At 48.8% G+C, this 15,696-nt stretch overlaps 1 protein-coding gene across 1 annotated transcript in view; it reads left to right on the plus strand.

The window, feature by feature from the left end:
• Positions 1-1,257: 1,257 nt before the first annotated feature.
• LOC147109534 (cysteine-rich motor neuron 1 protein) overlaps positions 1,258-15,696 on the plus strand; it is a 146,463-nt gene continuing 132,024 nt past the window's right edge. Inside the window, exons 1-2 of the mRNA XM_086002319.1 lie at positions 1,258-1,282; positions 2,140-2,382. Of these exons, the coding sequence (XP_085858445.1) occupies positions 1,258-1,282; positions 2,140-2,382 (268 nt within the window). The remainder of the gene's footprint in view (positions 1,283-2,139; positions 2,383-15,696) is intronic.

Here is a 15,696-nt window from a genome sequence, read left to right on the forward strand (position 1 = left end):
GCGCCCATTAAGTTTAGCAGTACCGATGCCTTTTGCTCATCGGCTACTTCGTTTGCCTCGCAATATACCTCGGCTCTTTCCACATACGTGGTCCAGTCTTCTATTGCATTATCGAAGGCAGTGATATTGCCAGTCTTCGGCATCTTGGAAATCTAAGATGGCGCCTCCCGCGCTTTGCCTTCTTCCCCGATTTAACAAAATGGCGCCTCCCGCGCTTTGCCTTCTTCCCCGCTGGATTAAGATGGCGCCTCCCGCGCTTTCTGTCTTCTCCGCTGTTGCTGGCGTTTTATGCCTTGATGGCGACGCCCTATGGTCTTCGCGCACTTCCCCCCCGCGCTGCTGCTAACGCCGCTCTCCGCGGTTCCCGTGGCAAACTGCAGCTCCTCGCGGCTTTCTGCGCATTTAATTTTTATTATTTCCCCGTCGTCGGAACAACCCTGCGGGACTCTTGCCTCCCTCTTCTCGGGTCTGTATGCTGCCCGGCTTCGTAGCACCGGCCGTGCCCTGTGTGCTCCACCCTCTCTCTTCTCGACAACGCTGCTCGGCCCCGTTGCAAAGCCACCCGCTCGAGCTCTGGACCGCCGCAGCCCAGGAAGGATCAGTGTACTACCTGCCACCAGCCCGATTAGCTGAAGCACCATCGACAGGATAACCAAGCCCCGCTCTCGACAGCCTCTCCTGCAAATCTTCAACTCCGCTGACTCAGAGGCGGATGCCCACGGTCGACGCCCCTTTCTTCTGTTTCTTTCTTCCTTCTGGCCTCGACCTCTGATAACTTCGCTTCAGGGATGGATCCCCATGAGGTGGTGCAGACTGTAGGTAAGTTCGTATCTGCTCGTCGCCAGTATTATGTCCGTGTATAATTGAGATACGGACTGCAGGAATTGGTTATAACAGGTCTTTACTGAATGGAGGCAACCTGGAACTACTATGCAAATGTTACTACACAGGCTTATATACAGGGGTGGTCACTACTGGTACTGCAGTATACAGGGGCTGCAGAATATAGTTCCTTCTGTAAAGTACATACACTACAGTGGTAATCTTGTACCCCACTTCAAGGTGGCATAGTGTGTTCCAGGGATGAGACGGGTATATGTTCGTTCTTAATAATTCTAATAAAACAATGAAGCTGATCTGTTATTTGCTGAATTGATATCGTCTGCTCTTCAGAAGTATGACACAAGCCTCTTATGTTGCAAAAGTGGAAGGAGGTGTAGTTTATTGTCAATTATGCAAATGTTAGTGGTCCTCAAAATGATAAATGCTGCTTATGTTAATGGTATATGGCCTTTTTAAAATCAGAATTGACAGTTTGCCTCGATCTAAATTAGTGAAATGTATTTTAAGCTGTATTTAAAAGATGATGGCCTAGAAATTGGGTTCTGGTCTTGCCAGGGCTGTAGCGCCAGAAAGTTTGCGCCAGCGGTAATGCGGCAGCGCCCGACAAAAATTCGGGTGCGCCGGGCCCAGACGGCGGCGGGCGCTAAAACCCTCCTTTAGCACCTCAAAACGGGCGTGAACTTGGGTTTCCCGGCACTAATCCCCCGCTGCGGCACCCGATGCGGTGCGGCAGGCGGGGGAACTGCAGGCCTCCTCCTCCTGTTAAGGAGGAGCTGCCTGCAGCCGACAACTGTCCGGCGGATTGACCCGACATCTGAGCCCGGCACCTCGGGGAAGTGCCGGGCTCGCATGAGACACTGATCAGGGCCGCGGGGGGGGAATGCAGGAGTCCGGGAAGGGAGGTGCGGGCAGGCGGCCGCCGGGAACGCGGCCGGCCGCCGCTCCACCTTTATGCGCCGGCGCACACTGGGGGAAGACTCTGTTGCCAGAGTCTTAGTTGCGCCTGCCACGGGCGAGGCGGGCGCAACTGAATTTCGGCTTGGGGCCGGGTTACCACGGCAACCGGGACGCTGCGCACACCGATGACGTCATCGGTGCCAGCGCAGCGCTACCGGTCTACCGCCGCGGAAGGGCCCCAGGCAATTTAGGAACCGGCGCCAATTGCAGCGCTAGGCCCTCTAGCGCCGCAAAATCGGCGCGAAGGGCACTGAATTTCTAGGCCGATATATTGTACTGCAGTTACTCTGCAGTTCAGTAGGATTCAACTTCTTACATTGTTCCTTTTCCTTTATTCAGGGGAAGGATTGGATTGTTCCAATGAGCGCTGCCCAATACAGTTTGAATCTCTTTGCCCTGAGGATTCTGTACTTATCAAAGGATACACACCACCAGGCAAGTGCTGCCCAACACCTAGTGCCTGCCAGTGTAACAAGGAAGCCTGCAAAGAAGAGAACTGTCCTTTTGCTCATCAACGAGTTCTGCTTTCAGAGGCAACAGGAATACCAGGAGAGTGTTGTGACGTGTACGAGTGCAGACCAGGTATTTTTAAAAAAATATATTAAAATTGCCTTCTATGCATTTCATGTTAGTGCAGTTAAAATTGGATCATGGTAGTTTATAGAAAAGATTCAATGTATTGAAGTTTAAGGCTGTGACACTTAATTAAGATTAACTCTGGTTAACTTGCATTATATTAAGGGCCCAAATTTTCCCTTGTGCTGCACACCAGTTGTGTATTAAGAAAACTAAGAAAGGTAAAGCCATTCAGCTCATTGAAGTTCATCCCTCTCATACCCTAACTCTTCTATCACAGCACCCAATAATATCTTGAATAATGTTTTGCTCCACTACTCCGCTTGGTTAATAACCAATGGTAGACATGAAAAGGCATTAATATTATTTTTTGAAATCTCAATATTTGATATCATCTGTACCCGATCATAATTTTACAGCCTCCTTGCTCATTTGCAGTTATCCGTTATTACAGGATAACTCAAGATCAAAAGCACTGGTGGAATACTGAAAACCCACTGATGCACCAAGTTGGCTAATCCGCTAAACTAATCTACAGCAAGTTTAGAGAGGTGTAAATCATTGAGATGATTGTTGGAGTGAGTTGTCAAAAAACAGTCGGGTGTTTTAAAATAGTAGCTCTGATCTCATCTGGAACCATGCTAGTGGAGGTTCATTGTTGCTGTTATTAGATCAAAGCTCTGTGGAGTGACAAATTGATGTGAAGTATCATGTTGTATTGGGTGTCGATTATACATGGTAGCATATGTAAATACAGTGCCCACCACTTAAACCACACACATTTAAATCTGGCAAATAGCACAAACCAATTTCCATTACCATTATTATCAAGGACAAAGTCACCGCTTACAGCATGTTAAGGATGCAGGTTATTTCAGGCAGAAACAGGTGTTCGGTATGTAGTCCACAGCTTGTGAAGGTGTACTTAGTAAATTACATGACAATAACTCAGAAATAAACCTTTTGGTACTTGTTTGTCATCTGCTACCCCTGCCAAGCTTCATTGAGGCTTCTCTGCTGCTGCGACTGCCTCTGCTGTTCTTTAGCAGGAAATCATTGTGAGAAGAAAGTTAGGGCAAACAAGCATTACAGGTTAAATCTGAGTATGCCTTTTCTATGCAAAGTACCAGTGACACTATGCACAGGATCTCTTGAAGGAATTTTGTTTTGTCCATTTCAAGGTTTAATTAATGTCAGAACTTTTTGATCATGTAAATCATCCAACACGTATAGCGGGCAAATCACGTTGGCACCAACACGTCCACTTTAAGCGGTGGGGACTGTATAATGATCTATCTCTAACAATATACTATGCATACAGATAACTTGGATATATTTCAATGTTGTATGATAAAATGCAGAAAATACACATACAAGTAAATAGAAAACTAATTAGTTACCTCATTTATTATATACATACATACATACATATTTCATGTTAAATCATAACTGAAGGACAAGGAGACACAAGTATAAATTGGTAAAAGAAAAGTTTAGGATTGATGCCAGGAAGCATTTCTTCACGTGATTCATACCTAGGAAGGTCCTCTGTGTTGGGTTGGGTTGTGAGGCAAAAACTCAAGTCATTCAAGAGATAGCTGGTGGGGGAGTGGCTGTAGGGTTTTTGTGAAAGGATGAACTAGCTGAGCCAAATGTATACATACCAACCTAGAAACTAGCAAAAGCTGACAAATGAAGAATAGCTTTGACATGTGAAAACAAGTAGTTACACAGGTCTATAGTAAACAAAGATGGCAATCACGGATATTAGCACTGAGGGGAGAATGGAACCCGTCCAGTGCATTAGCCACTGGACTCCAGAGGAGTAGATCTGGGAAATAGAATGGGCACAGCTGCACTGACTTTTGTCAGGAAATGCTGACACACTAATGTGGAAGCCCCCAAAATGCTGGCAATGGGCATGTATGGAAATGGCTTTGCTTGCCTGTACTTATCTTTGTAATTTTCAGAAAATCCAAATGTGAATTTGGTTCGATTTGGATTTGGCCTATCTGTCCCTTTACAAATAAATGCTTGTTCATACTTGTACAGGGATAAGGGACTCCCTACACAAGTGTGATGGCTGTTTTCTGTGGCAGCAAAATCTTTGCATGGTGATGAGTGTGTGTTGCTGGATGTAGAAGCTGCACTTGCAAAGATTGCTGTTTGGTTTTTATTTGCTGAATTAATTACTGTATTGATTGGCAGTAATTTTTTTCAAGTTTTTCATGACTAGTTTGTGTTTCTGTACAGTGATCCTTAGTACTGCAAAAGGTGCACGTGTCATTAGTCTTCCAGTTTCGGCCGAGGTTATGCACCTAATCTTTGGCAGTTTAATGGTGGCGTTGTGAATTAGAGCAGCAGTAGCTTTCCTGTGACAGTAATGGTTTATTTAGCGTCCTTGCTCACATACTCAGTCCTGATGGGAGAATAACAATGACACAAAATAACATCGTCTTCTTTCAATTCTAACCCAGCTAAGCTATATCGTTCGATTTGGTTTTTTTTGTCAAAGTTTTATTATTTACTGCTAAGTGTGCACAGTCATCTCCCTAATTATAGCAAGGATTCATGAACTGGTCAAGCATAGCTGCAGAAGGTGACATAGAATTACATCAAATTTTACTACACAGAAACAGGCCATTCGGCCCAATAGGTCTATGCCGGTGTTTATGCTCCATTGACAGAGACCAAGAAGGTCTTGTGATAAAAGCCACGTGTTCACTCTTCAGGTTGAGAAGCTTGAAAACCAGCAGTCAACAGTTCATGGCTTTTATTCTAAACTAATGATGATTCCAGAGTGGACTTGCCAGAAGTTAAACTAGTTTGTATGTTTGTACAATCATTTTTGGTTCATCTCATTTTAGTTGTACCACCATATCCAGCAGCAGGTATGCTGCACACACCAGCTCTTTAACAACCAGCTGGTCTGGGCCCAGCAAAGGAGGAAACGGGGAGCAATACAGCTGCTACCACTACAGCTTGAACCTTAAACAGTAACAGACTGGACGAATAAAAGAGGGGAAGCTTATGCATGGCTGAAGTAATATGGAGTGAAGTCTTCTTCATGCGTTATTACTGTAACTTGTGACCGACCAGGAGAGAGAGAAAATCAGAGACTGAGAATGAGCGGGCAAAGAGGGATAAAAGGAGTGGAAATTAAATAGATAAAGACAGGAAGAGGAATGAGAGACAGAGGGACAGAGAATGAGGAAAAATGGAATCTCTGGGAGAAGGAATGAGGAAGTCATGAACAACTGGAAAGGAGGAAGAGGGAAGGAGAGAGGAACTGAGGGGAGGAAGAGGAAATAAAATACATGGAGGGATTGTGAGGCAGTCAGGGACAATGGGAATGAGTGAGATAGAAATAGGGTGAATGAATGACTAAGATAGTGAGAGATGTTGAGAGAGAAAATGAACAAGAGGATTGAATGAGACCAGGAGAGCAGGAATGAGAGAGGGAGATAGATAAAGACCAAATTTGAAGTAAATATGTGGGAACCATTTACTTGATGAAGCAAGTTTCAAAATTTCTTGCACATTAAACTTATAGCTACAATGAAAATATCAGTGATCATACTGAATGCATTGTATTTCAAACAATTTGTTTTTTCTGGTCTTGTGCTTTGAAAGGTTGGCCACCCTAAATTAGCATGTTGTTGATTTAGTGGGGGCAGTATACAAATAGTCCCTCAGAGTCAATTGGAAGCATTTATCTCACTAACTAGGCTGGGAAGAACACATGTCTATTTGAGTTCTAGTTTTGGAGGACCTAATCTTTACTTTAAACTGAATTTCAAACATTTCAGCGCACATCCTTACAAATAGCGTTGATCAGCAAATTTAATGATGTGCCTTAGTGTGGATCAGTTATAAGGGTAATACGGCTACCTTTGGAAGCAGACATAGTGAGACTGTTTGCATTTGTGGAAGAGGAACATTTGGAAGGGAACCAAGACTAGGCTGATTTGAACCTTGACATGAAAGTAATTCATTTTCATTGAATTGTCTTTTTACTGTATTCCAAACTTCACATACAGTTTTATTCTAAGAATATTCTTACTATGTCCCAAACTGTCTTTGGTACTTACTTAAAAAAAAAATAGATTTTTTTCATTGAATTGCAATACAGAAGCATTACCATCAAACATATTTGCCCCCTTCCATCAATTGATCTGCAGTCTCACATCCTCAAGAGTGTTGTCGTCTAGACCTCTGCGGCATATCTACAAAAGGTCACAAGCTTGCATGTTATTGCCCAGGACAAATGCTACAGGTGTTTATATACTTGCAGAATCCACCAGAGTCAACTTTGTAATTGTCCTTCTCCGTGACCTTGTTGACCACGTTGCCTCTGGCTGTATCTTGTTGTTATATCACTTACTAGGGCAAGTATGAACTGTCTGCACCTGTTTTCCATGGATTGGCACCATGCTACATTTTTAGATCAGGCCTGGGGCAGCCGTTGGAAGCTCTCATCTGAAGCAGGTGGGAGCTTTATCAAGCTATGCAAAAGAAGATTGGGAAACATGCAACTCTATTTCCCAACCAATGGACGCCGAGTGCACACCGCTCCAACAAAACTGGCTGGAGGGGTGGCTCGTTGAAACCTTAAGGCTGGAATCCCTTTAAAAGGCCCACAGGTTTTAAAGTGAAGTGGTTTTAGAACTTCTGGGCAGTCCCTGAAATGTTTTCTTCTGCCATCTCTTAGGCATTCATAAGCCCTTGTGGCAATTATTATTTTTTTCCCTGCTTCCTTTACTGGCACCAATAGGGGGTCCTCGTAGCTGACTTGTTCAAAAAAGGCGAAGGACCTGTGGAAGGATATTCAACAGATGCTTAACTCTTTCTCTCCAGCATGCATCCACCACCACACATCTGCAGAGATAGGTGAAATAACCTTACTTTGGCAGATATGCTGGTGGAGGCTACTCTTTCCAAAGGAAGCTGCAACAGCAGACCCCTGGTGACGTTACAACAAGATAGTAACCTGAATTAACCGTTAGAAGGTTCTTCAGATACTACCCAATCACAGCATGCTGTACTTAATACAGTACCACGTGAAAGAAGGCATTGAATAGATTGGGCCTATACTCTGGAGTTTAGAAGAATGAGAGGTGATCTCATTGAAACATATAAGATTCTGAGGGGGATTGACCAGGTAGATGCTGAGAGTCTAGAACTGGGGGCATAGTCTCAGGATAAGGAGTCGGTCATTTAAGACCAAGATGAGGAGAAATTTCTTCACTGAGGGTTGTGAATCTTTGGAATTCTCTACCCCAAAGTGGCTGTGGATGCTGAGTTGTTGAGCATATTCAAGGCTGAGATAGATAGATTTTTGGACTCTAGGGGAATCAAGGGATATGGGGATCATGCAGGAAAGTGTAGTTGAGGTCGAAGATCAGCCATGATCTTGAATGGCGGAGCAGGCTCAAAGGGCCGTATGGCCTACCGTGCGTGTGTGCGTGTCCGTCCGTCCGTCCCGCGGTATCTGGCTTTTAGTTCTTTGAGAGGGGGTGTGTGTGTGTGTTCTACCTTGCAGCATAGGGCTGGCACACATGGTGACAGTAATGGTTGACTGTGGCCTGAAACTTGGCTGTGCCTCATGCAGGCATGTCACAATAAGAATGGTACAGTAGAGTGGCCTAGAGGGCAGCCCTCCTCAAGCACTTCATGCAGCTCCACCTCAACTTCACCAGCCATCAAACAAGGGATTGGATGCTGCGTTGCTCCGCCACTTGTCTGCTGACTTAAACCAGCACTTCGAGTTCCCTTTCCCTTTATTTTTGCCTGCCATTTCTGAATCACCGCCTCCTTCAGCCTTGCCAAAAATTGCTCCTGTGTTCAGATCCCCTTTGAGGTTCTCCCAAAACCTGCAACACAATCACATAGGTGCAAGCAAGTACATGATCCTTCTCGCAACATGTGGTTAACTGTTGGCTGAATGGCATTACCTAAAGACTCGGGATTTGTGCTAACATGTATTAATGAAGAAACCAGATAAGAAAGGTAGGAATGAGCTGGACTAATGCCCAACAGGAAGGGTGTCATAAAAGCTAGGGACACTTGCCAATCTTCCAGGTGGAGATGAAAGAGCAAACGATTTCCGTAACCACTGGCATAAAGTAGAGCAGAACAATGGCTTCATTTTTAATGTAACCAATGACTTACATCTTCATGGAATGGTGCCATTTTCTTTAGAAAAAAGTGTTCTGGTTGGAACTTTACAATCACAGTGAATCGAGGACATTGGCAAAATTCCTGTTTAGTAGAAGTTATGTTTGACCTGTTGGTCGTGAACTGACCCAAAAAGGAATGACATTTTTCACCTGAACACTAAGATGGATGGCTGGTAGAGTTGAACTAAATGGTGTCTTAATTGAATCTGAGACAAGTTAGGTTAATATTGGTGTATTTCTACATGGACAGGTAGAGCAGACTTCTACCAACATTAGACTCCAGGGGCTAGATTTTCAGTATAGACAGTTTTGGGGCACTAACCTTAGCGCCCGCCCGAAGTTAGCGCCCGCCCCAAAGTAGCGCCCCGTTGCCAGAAATTCAGTGGCTTCACCCTAAGAGATTGGTGGAGCGCTAAAAGAGGCGTTCCACTCCTATCTTTAGGCGCTAAGCCGGCGGTCCAGAGGGATAGCGCCCAGGCGGGGCGCAGCACGGGTGCGGTCATTTTTGGACTGACAGCAGACCCCGTGGCGCCGACCAGCTCTTAAAGGGGGAAGGGACGAATTGGTCTGCTGCCACGCCCTGCACACTGCAGCCTTGCAAAGAGGCCTCAACACTGCTGCTCAGCCCCAGGGAGTCATGGCAACGCCAGAGAAGGCCCGTCAGCGTGCCCTGCGCCTCTCAGAGGGTGATCTGGACATAATGGTCACAGCTCTGGAGGTGAGGCGCAAGATCTTGTTCCCAGAGAGTGGGAGGAATCCAACCCACCACGACTACACCAAAGCCTGGAAGCAGATCGCCCAGAGGGTGACGTTCACCGGCGATGCCCCCAGGACCCACAAACAATGTCATAAAAAATACAACGATCTGACCAGGATTGTGAAGGTGAGTAGCCTTTCCAGTCTCCTCCTCATTCTTGCATGTACACCTGACATGATGGGCAAAGGGAGCTGAAAGTCCTATTGGCCAGCCCTCAGCCAGCAGCATTGGGACAGTCATGAGCATCACATGGCCATTCGGCACTCTACACTTTGTCCAAGCTATTCCACCATGGGAGGCAGTGCACACTACATCAGGGCTTCACTCTGTCCACGCTATTCCACCATGGGAGGCAGTGCACACTACATCAGGGCTTCACTCTGTCCACGCTATTCCACCATGGGAGGCAGTGCACACTACATCAGGGCTTCACTCTGTCCACGCTATTCCACCATGGGAGGCAGTGCACACTACATCAGGGCTTCACTCTGTCCACGCTATTCCACCATGGGAGGCAGTGCACACTACATCAGGGCTTCACTCTGTCCAAGCTATTCCACCATGGGAGGCAGTGCACACTACATCAGGGCTTCACTGCGCACTTACAGCCCGTCCTTTCTCTTGCAGGCTAAAGTAGCGTTTAATCGCCAGGCGCGTGCCAGGGGTGGCCGCGCCAAGCTGCAGAAGCTCACTCGGCTGGAGGAGCGCGTGTGTGTGCTCATGGGAGCCCGTGTGATTGTCCCCACAGCGTGCAGAGTATCCGACCCTCCACTGCCCGGCAATGGTAAGGACCTCGCCTTTTGGCCCTCTCGCGTCGCAGTGGCCCATCCGACCTACCTCCTTTGCCACTGTCCCACCAATGCGCTGAATGCCACCAGTCCTAACTCCCTCGCTGACGCCATCTCCTCACTCTGAAGCTACTCTTGTGCATTCCTGCTTTCAGCTGGTGATGACCAGGACCCTGAAGCTGCCAGTGACAGCACCTCCGACCAGGAGGAGGAGGAGGAGCAAGCCGGACCTTCGGGGGAACAGTCACGTCCCGCAGGAGAGGAGGAAATGCTTGACACCTCCTCACTGGACGAATGCCTGGAGGAACTGTCGCAGGGCAATGCAGCTTCTGGGACCAGTGGCGTCCAGCCACCCAGGAGCCGTGCGCGTGGCCCGCGGCCTTCCCCCCAAAGGGGGGAAGGATCAGAGGGGAGTGCTGCTGATCGGCACACTCACCGCCACCAACGTGGCAAGGGTCCCCTAGTTCGGCCCCCTCCTCCCCAGCAGGAGAGTCGCGACTCCAGTCCGGACACCTTCACCTCGGAGGAGGTGCGGAAGCTGGATAAGATGGCCGAGGATTCGGACCGGCGCCACACGGAGCTCATGAGCGTGGTGGGGCGCATGCCTGAGGCCATCGAGTCGCTGGCGACCAGTGTGCGCGAGTTCGGGGCAGCAACTGCCGCGAGTGGCCGCATGCTGACTGATGCCGTCAAGACCCTGACGGCTGTGATGCGCGCGCACACCAGGACCACAGGGGCACTCACTGCTGCCACACGCGCTGCCTCAGGCAGGCATCGCCAGGACAGCCGCCGCGCTGGACCATCCCAGCAAGCCGCCCCTCGGCTGATTGTTGCGGATCCTGCAGTGCGGGCCTGGCCGAGTGCCACCGTGCCACAGCACCAGCCAGCGCATCCCACACGCCAGCTGGCCCACATTGCGCCATCCGTCGCCGCCATTCCTCCACTGGGGCGTCAAGGGCAAGCGGCTGCAGCTGATGGTGGCCAGGCTCAGGTGCGCCACTCAGCAGACGGCCCCTCGAGGCCCAAACGCCGTGTAGGCCGCCCCCCAGCGGCATCTGGCGGAAGGGCATCTGAGCCTCAGGCACCTTCCCCCAGCCTCGCAGCAGCCACTGGGCAGAGCTTGCGAAGGAGCAGCAGGCCGGGCAGGGGAGGCAAAAGGCTGGGCAAGGTCTCGCCCTCGCGGGCCACTCAGTAGAGGGTGTGCGCAGCTTTCCTTTTATATGGCGGTGGCCATCTTTATTTTGCCCATGGTTGTGTTGTTGGAGGGCTTATTTTTTGCGTTAGGCCGACGTTGAGGCCCGGTTTGAAGAAAGGTGGAGTGACTCCTCCCCAGTTTGTGGGAGTGAGTCGTTTGTTGGGCTTTTTGTGGGGCCCGTTTATTGTTTTTGGGGATTCATGTGGGAAGGGCTTTTCATTTTTGTGTAATAAAAAATTATCTTTATTCATGCAGTCTCCATGGTTGTTCTTCTTAGTGTTTGTTGGCTTCGCCGGCTGAGGGGTTGCGGAGCGGCTGCATTCATCTTCCCTCATGGCCCCTGGCCATTCCCTGACGGGGCTTAGAAGTACCGTGTAATAAGGTGGCGTCGTGCGGCCCTTGGCCCTGGTCGCTCCCTCCTGGGAACGTACTCCTGCTCCTCCTCCTCCTCATGCTCCTCCTCCTGAGGTGCTGGTCCAACGTCAGGTGGCAGTGCCTGAGTCCTGCGGATAGCCAGGTTGTGTAGCATGCTGCAAACCACCACAAATTGGGAGACCCGGTCCGGCGAATACTGGAGAGCTCCTCCGGAGCGATCAAGACAGCGGAACCGCTGCTTGAGGACCCCAATAGTTAGCTCGATGATGTTGCGGGTGGTTTGATGGCTCTCGTTGTAGGCCTCTTCAGCAGCGGTCCTGGGCGCGCGGAGCGGGGTCATGAGCCAGGTGCACAAAGGATAGCCTTTGTCCCCGAGTAGCCGTCCTCTTGGGGGAGGCTGTGCCTGGAACATGTCATGAACAGTACTCTGCCGCAGGATAAAGGCATCGTGGCTGCTGCCTGGGAAGCTGGCATTGACTGCCATGATGCGCTGCTTGTGGTCACAGACCAGCTGCACATTCAGAGAATGGTAGCCCTTCCTGTTGCGATACTGCTCGCCATGCTCCAGAGGGGCCCGCAAAGCCACATGCGTACAGTCAATGGCGCCCTGCACCAAGGGGAATTCCCCGAGTCTGGAAAATCCCAATGCGCGCTGATGCTGGCTCTCCAGGGCCATGGGGAAGGAGATGAATTGGCTTCTCCTTCTGAACAGTGCTTCGGTCACCTGGCGGATGCAGCGATGCGCACCGTACTGGGAGATGTTTGCTATGTCCCCAGCAGCGTATTGGAAGGAGCCGGTGGCATAGAAGTTCAATGCCACCTTCACTTCCACCGACAGAGACGTCCTGCACCTGAGCTTTGGCCGCAGATCTCGGCGAAGCAGGTGGCAGATCTCTGCAATCACCTCCTTTCAGAATCGGAGCCTTTTAACACATCGCGCGGCACTCATGTTTAGGTAGGAGCGCTGCTGGTGGTATAGCCTGACTGGGTAAGGCCTACGTGGCCGACGCCTGTAGCCCCCTCTGCCTCTAGCCAGGGCTGCCCCTCTCACAATGCGTCTGCGAGCCCTATGGACATGGAGCTGCAGCTCCGCGTTGGCACCCCATGCAACCCCCATCAAATCCTGGCAAACACTCTAATTTCCAAAAGGCCACTTGCAGCGCTCTGGCCTGAGTCCAAAAATACCTGGCTCTTGCTGCTTGAAACCAGTTAGCTATCCTCCTTGTTGTGTCTCCAGAAATGCGTTGCACAAGAGTGTTTTCTGAAAAAAGGCTGGCCTTTATACTGGAGAGTACGTCCCCTTTAATTTGCGCCCCCCGGGGCCCGCGCTGGTTGTGTTGCGTTCCTTTTTCCAAACGTTCCGGCCGCCAGCCGCACAATGGGGCGGTCCGACTGAAGTTTGGAATCGGGGCGCACAAAGGGCGTTGCACGAGGATGTGACGTCATTTTCTGCGCGCGCATCCGGGCGGGCGCTAAACTTTGCGCCGGCGCTAACGGGCAACTTAATTTGGGGCGGGGCGCAAACTGCGCTGCGCCCGGGCGCTACACGCATAGCGCCCGAAAAACACTTCTCTTAAGGCACTAACTGCTGGCGCAAGCGACTGAAAATCTAGCCCCAGAGATTTGAGCTCACCCCAGGCATACAGCATAAGATACTGAAATGAATCATTGTTTCCTGACTTTTCTCTGGGATGCTGACATCTCCCTGCTTTCTGGACATTGGGAAAGGAATTGCAATTTGATTTTTAGATTTGAGGGTCAGGATCAAATGAATGTCATCTTGCTTTATATCCAGCAGAATGTGATTTTTCATAGTTGATGTTTATAATTGCAGGTCTGCACAGACTTGTCTGGTCTCTGGGTTGCTTCAGCTTCTGGTCCTTGATTTTTTTAAAGGAAGAAATAAAGTGGGAGAAATTGAGTCATGCCCCCCTTTGGGGCACTAACTTTGCCGGGTCGCTACTTTTAGCGCCCCAGAAAAATTTGCAACCCCGCAGCCGAAATTGAGTGATAGCGCCCCAAGAAGGATGCGGGGCGCTACTGGAAGCGCCCCGCCTCCCTCTTGGGGCGCTGCAAGGGAATATTGCAGCGCTACATTGCACCATGATACTGCAGATCTTCCCCCCCCTTCTTAAAGGGGAGAGGCCTTGCACAGCGCGACCCGGGGCCCAGCTGGCCCACTGGGGATCGGAGTACTGGCAAAAGAGTCCGGCACTCGAAGTACCGGGCTCGTGGAGCGCAGTCGGCACTCCGCGGGGGGTCGGGGGGGGGGTCAGGAGGCCAGGGACGGGATCGGAGGCAGGTGCTGACAGGCGGCCAGCAACAAAAATGGCCGCCTGGCACCTCGCCTTTAAATAGTGCCGCCCCGGCCGCAGGTAGGCCCCCCAATCCCGTTGGACATAGTGTTTGGCGGTAAGTCAATGGAGCGCTACCGAAGATCGCGGCTGGGGCACTGCGCATGGCAATGACATCATTGCCGGCAGCGCAGCACCGCAGGGTGCTAACGGTTAGCGCTGCATCTAACCTCCTGCTGAATTTCGCGGGAGGCATTGGCGGCGCTGCACCCAGGCGCTAGTTGCTTTGCGCCCCATTAGCACCCTCTTAGGGTGCTAACGGGAGGCGCAAAGCAACCAAAATTTTCCCCCAAACTGTTTTGTTTGAGTGGCTGATGAGTTGAAGGCTGATGTAGAACTCGAGAACAAGACAGCAATGGTATGGATTGAACTAATGCTGCTGAAGCTATAGATTGAGAGCACACATGAAGCAGTGCATAGAGTTTGTAAATTCGTCAATGCTCAAATGAAATATCACTGAGATATTGCTGATCATTAGTGGATCCAAAAAAGTAGTGTAAATTCAACTGGAATCCACATGGAATGAGTTGAACCTGGGGGGAAATTGTTCAGAAAAGAAATGTGGCTGTGAAGAGAGGTTCAGGCAAAGTCGGTCTTCGAGGCAGGCATTCTGGAAGCCCCTTGTAATTGTGGGTTCAAAGCTGCAGGTGCTTTTCAACAGTAGATCATGAGGGAATTCATTTACTGTAGGACAGCAAAGGCGGAAATACCAAAATTTAGAATACAAGACTGAAGATCAAAGTAATCAATTAGGGATACATGATAGCAGACCCCATTATGTTTTCTTGTCAGTGGATATAAATGTATTGACTTGCTAAGCTTTATTCGGTCAGTCACTGTAAAACTGCTTAGACTGTAAAATATTTTGAAATAAAGTGCAAAGTTAAACAGGTTTTTTTTTCTGGTCACATGCTTGAGCTGAAAAGTTCAACAGTTCAATGTTGGGAAAGGTTTTAAATTTTTGTTCCATCCGAAGGGTGAAAAATAATTCCCTTCAGCGCTTGGTACTAGCTTGATTGTGGCTGACAGGAAAGGGATCAGTGTTTTGATAATAAATGTCTGCTGTTCTTTTCTGACCAGTGTTGAAGTCTTTTGTGTTGGCCTTTTTGAGCCCACTGCAGATTAAACCCACATGAATGCACTGACAGCAAGCTGACATCAAACACCGCTGGTTTGGAGAAGATGGTTTTCACTCGGAGTAGCTCAGGCACTCATCCACAAAAAGCTTTCATTGCCACGAATGCGGTGAGAAAAACTGAATAGAGCAGATTGACGGGTTCATCAAACATTTTACACAGAATTACGCAGTTCAAAAGAATTGTGAATTTTCCACTCCTGAGAACGGCCTGGAATTTGCACACCAACGCTTTCCAATTAATCACCACAACTTTTTAAATTTTTCATAGCATTTCTTCAGAGTTGTACAAGTCAGCACTTTGAAGATTTGTGATCTTCCATTTGTGTCTTTTACAAGAGTCACCTTTTGCATGCAGTTTGACTGTTGCTGTCTGTAAAGAATCAGGATGTACCTGGCATTGGGTATCTGTTCAATTCAGGAAGCTCAATAATTACAATATAACATTAAATGTCTATAAATTGATTTATTTATTGCAGTGCTTTACTCAATACTACAGCTGGTGTGATAAATCTTTTTACTAAAAAGCAAAAATCT

This window comes from Somniosus microcephalus, chromosome 12, assembly GCF_052327205.1.
Source record: "Somniosus microcephalus isolate GS21.2 chromosome 12, FLI_Smic_1.0, whole genome shotgun sequence".
Taxonomy (NCBI): domain Eukaryota; kingdom Metazoa; phylum Chordata; class Chondrichthyes; order Squaliformes; family Somniosidae; genus Somniosus; species Somniosus microcephalus.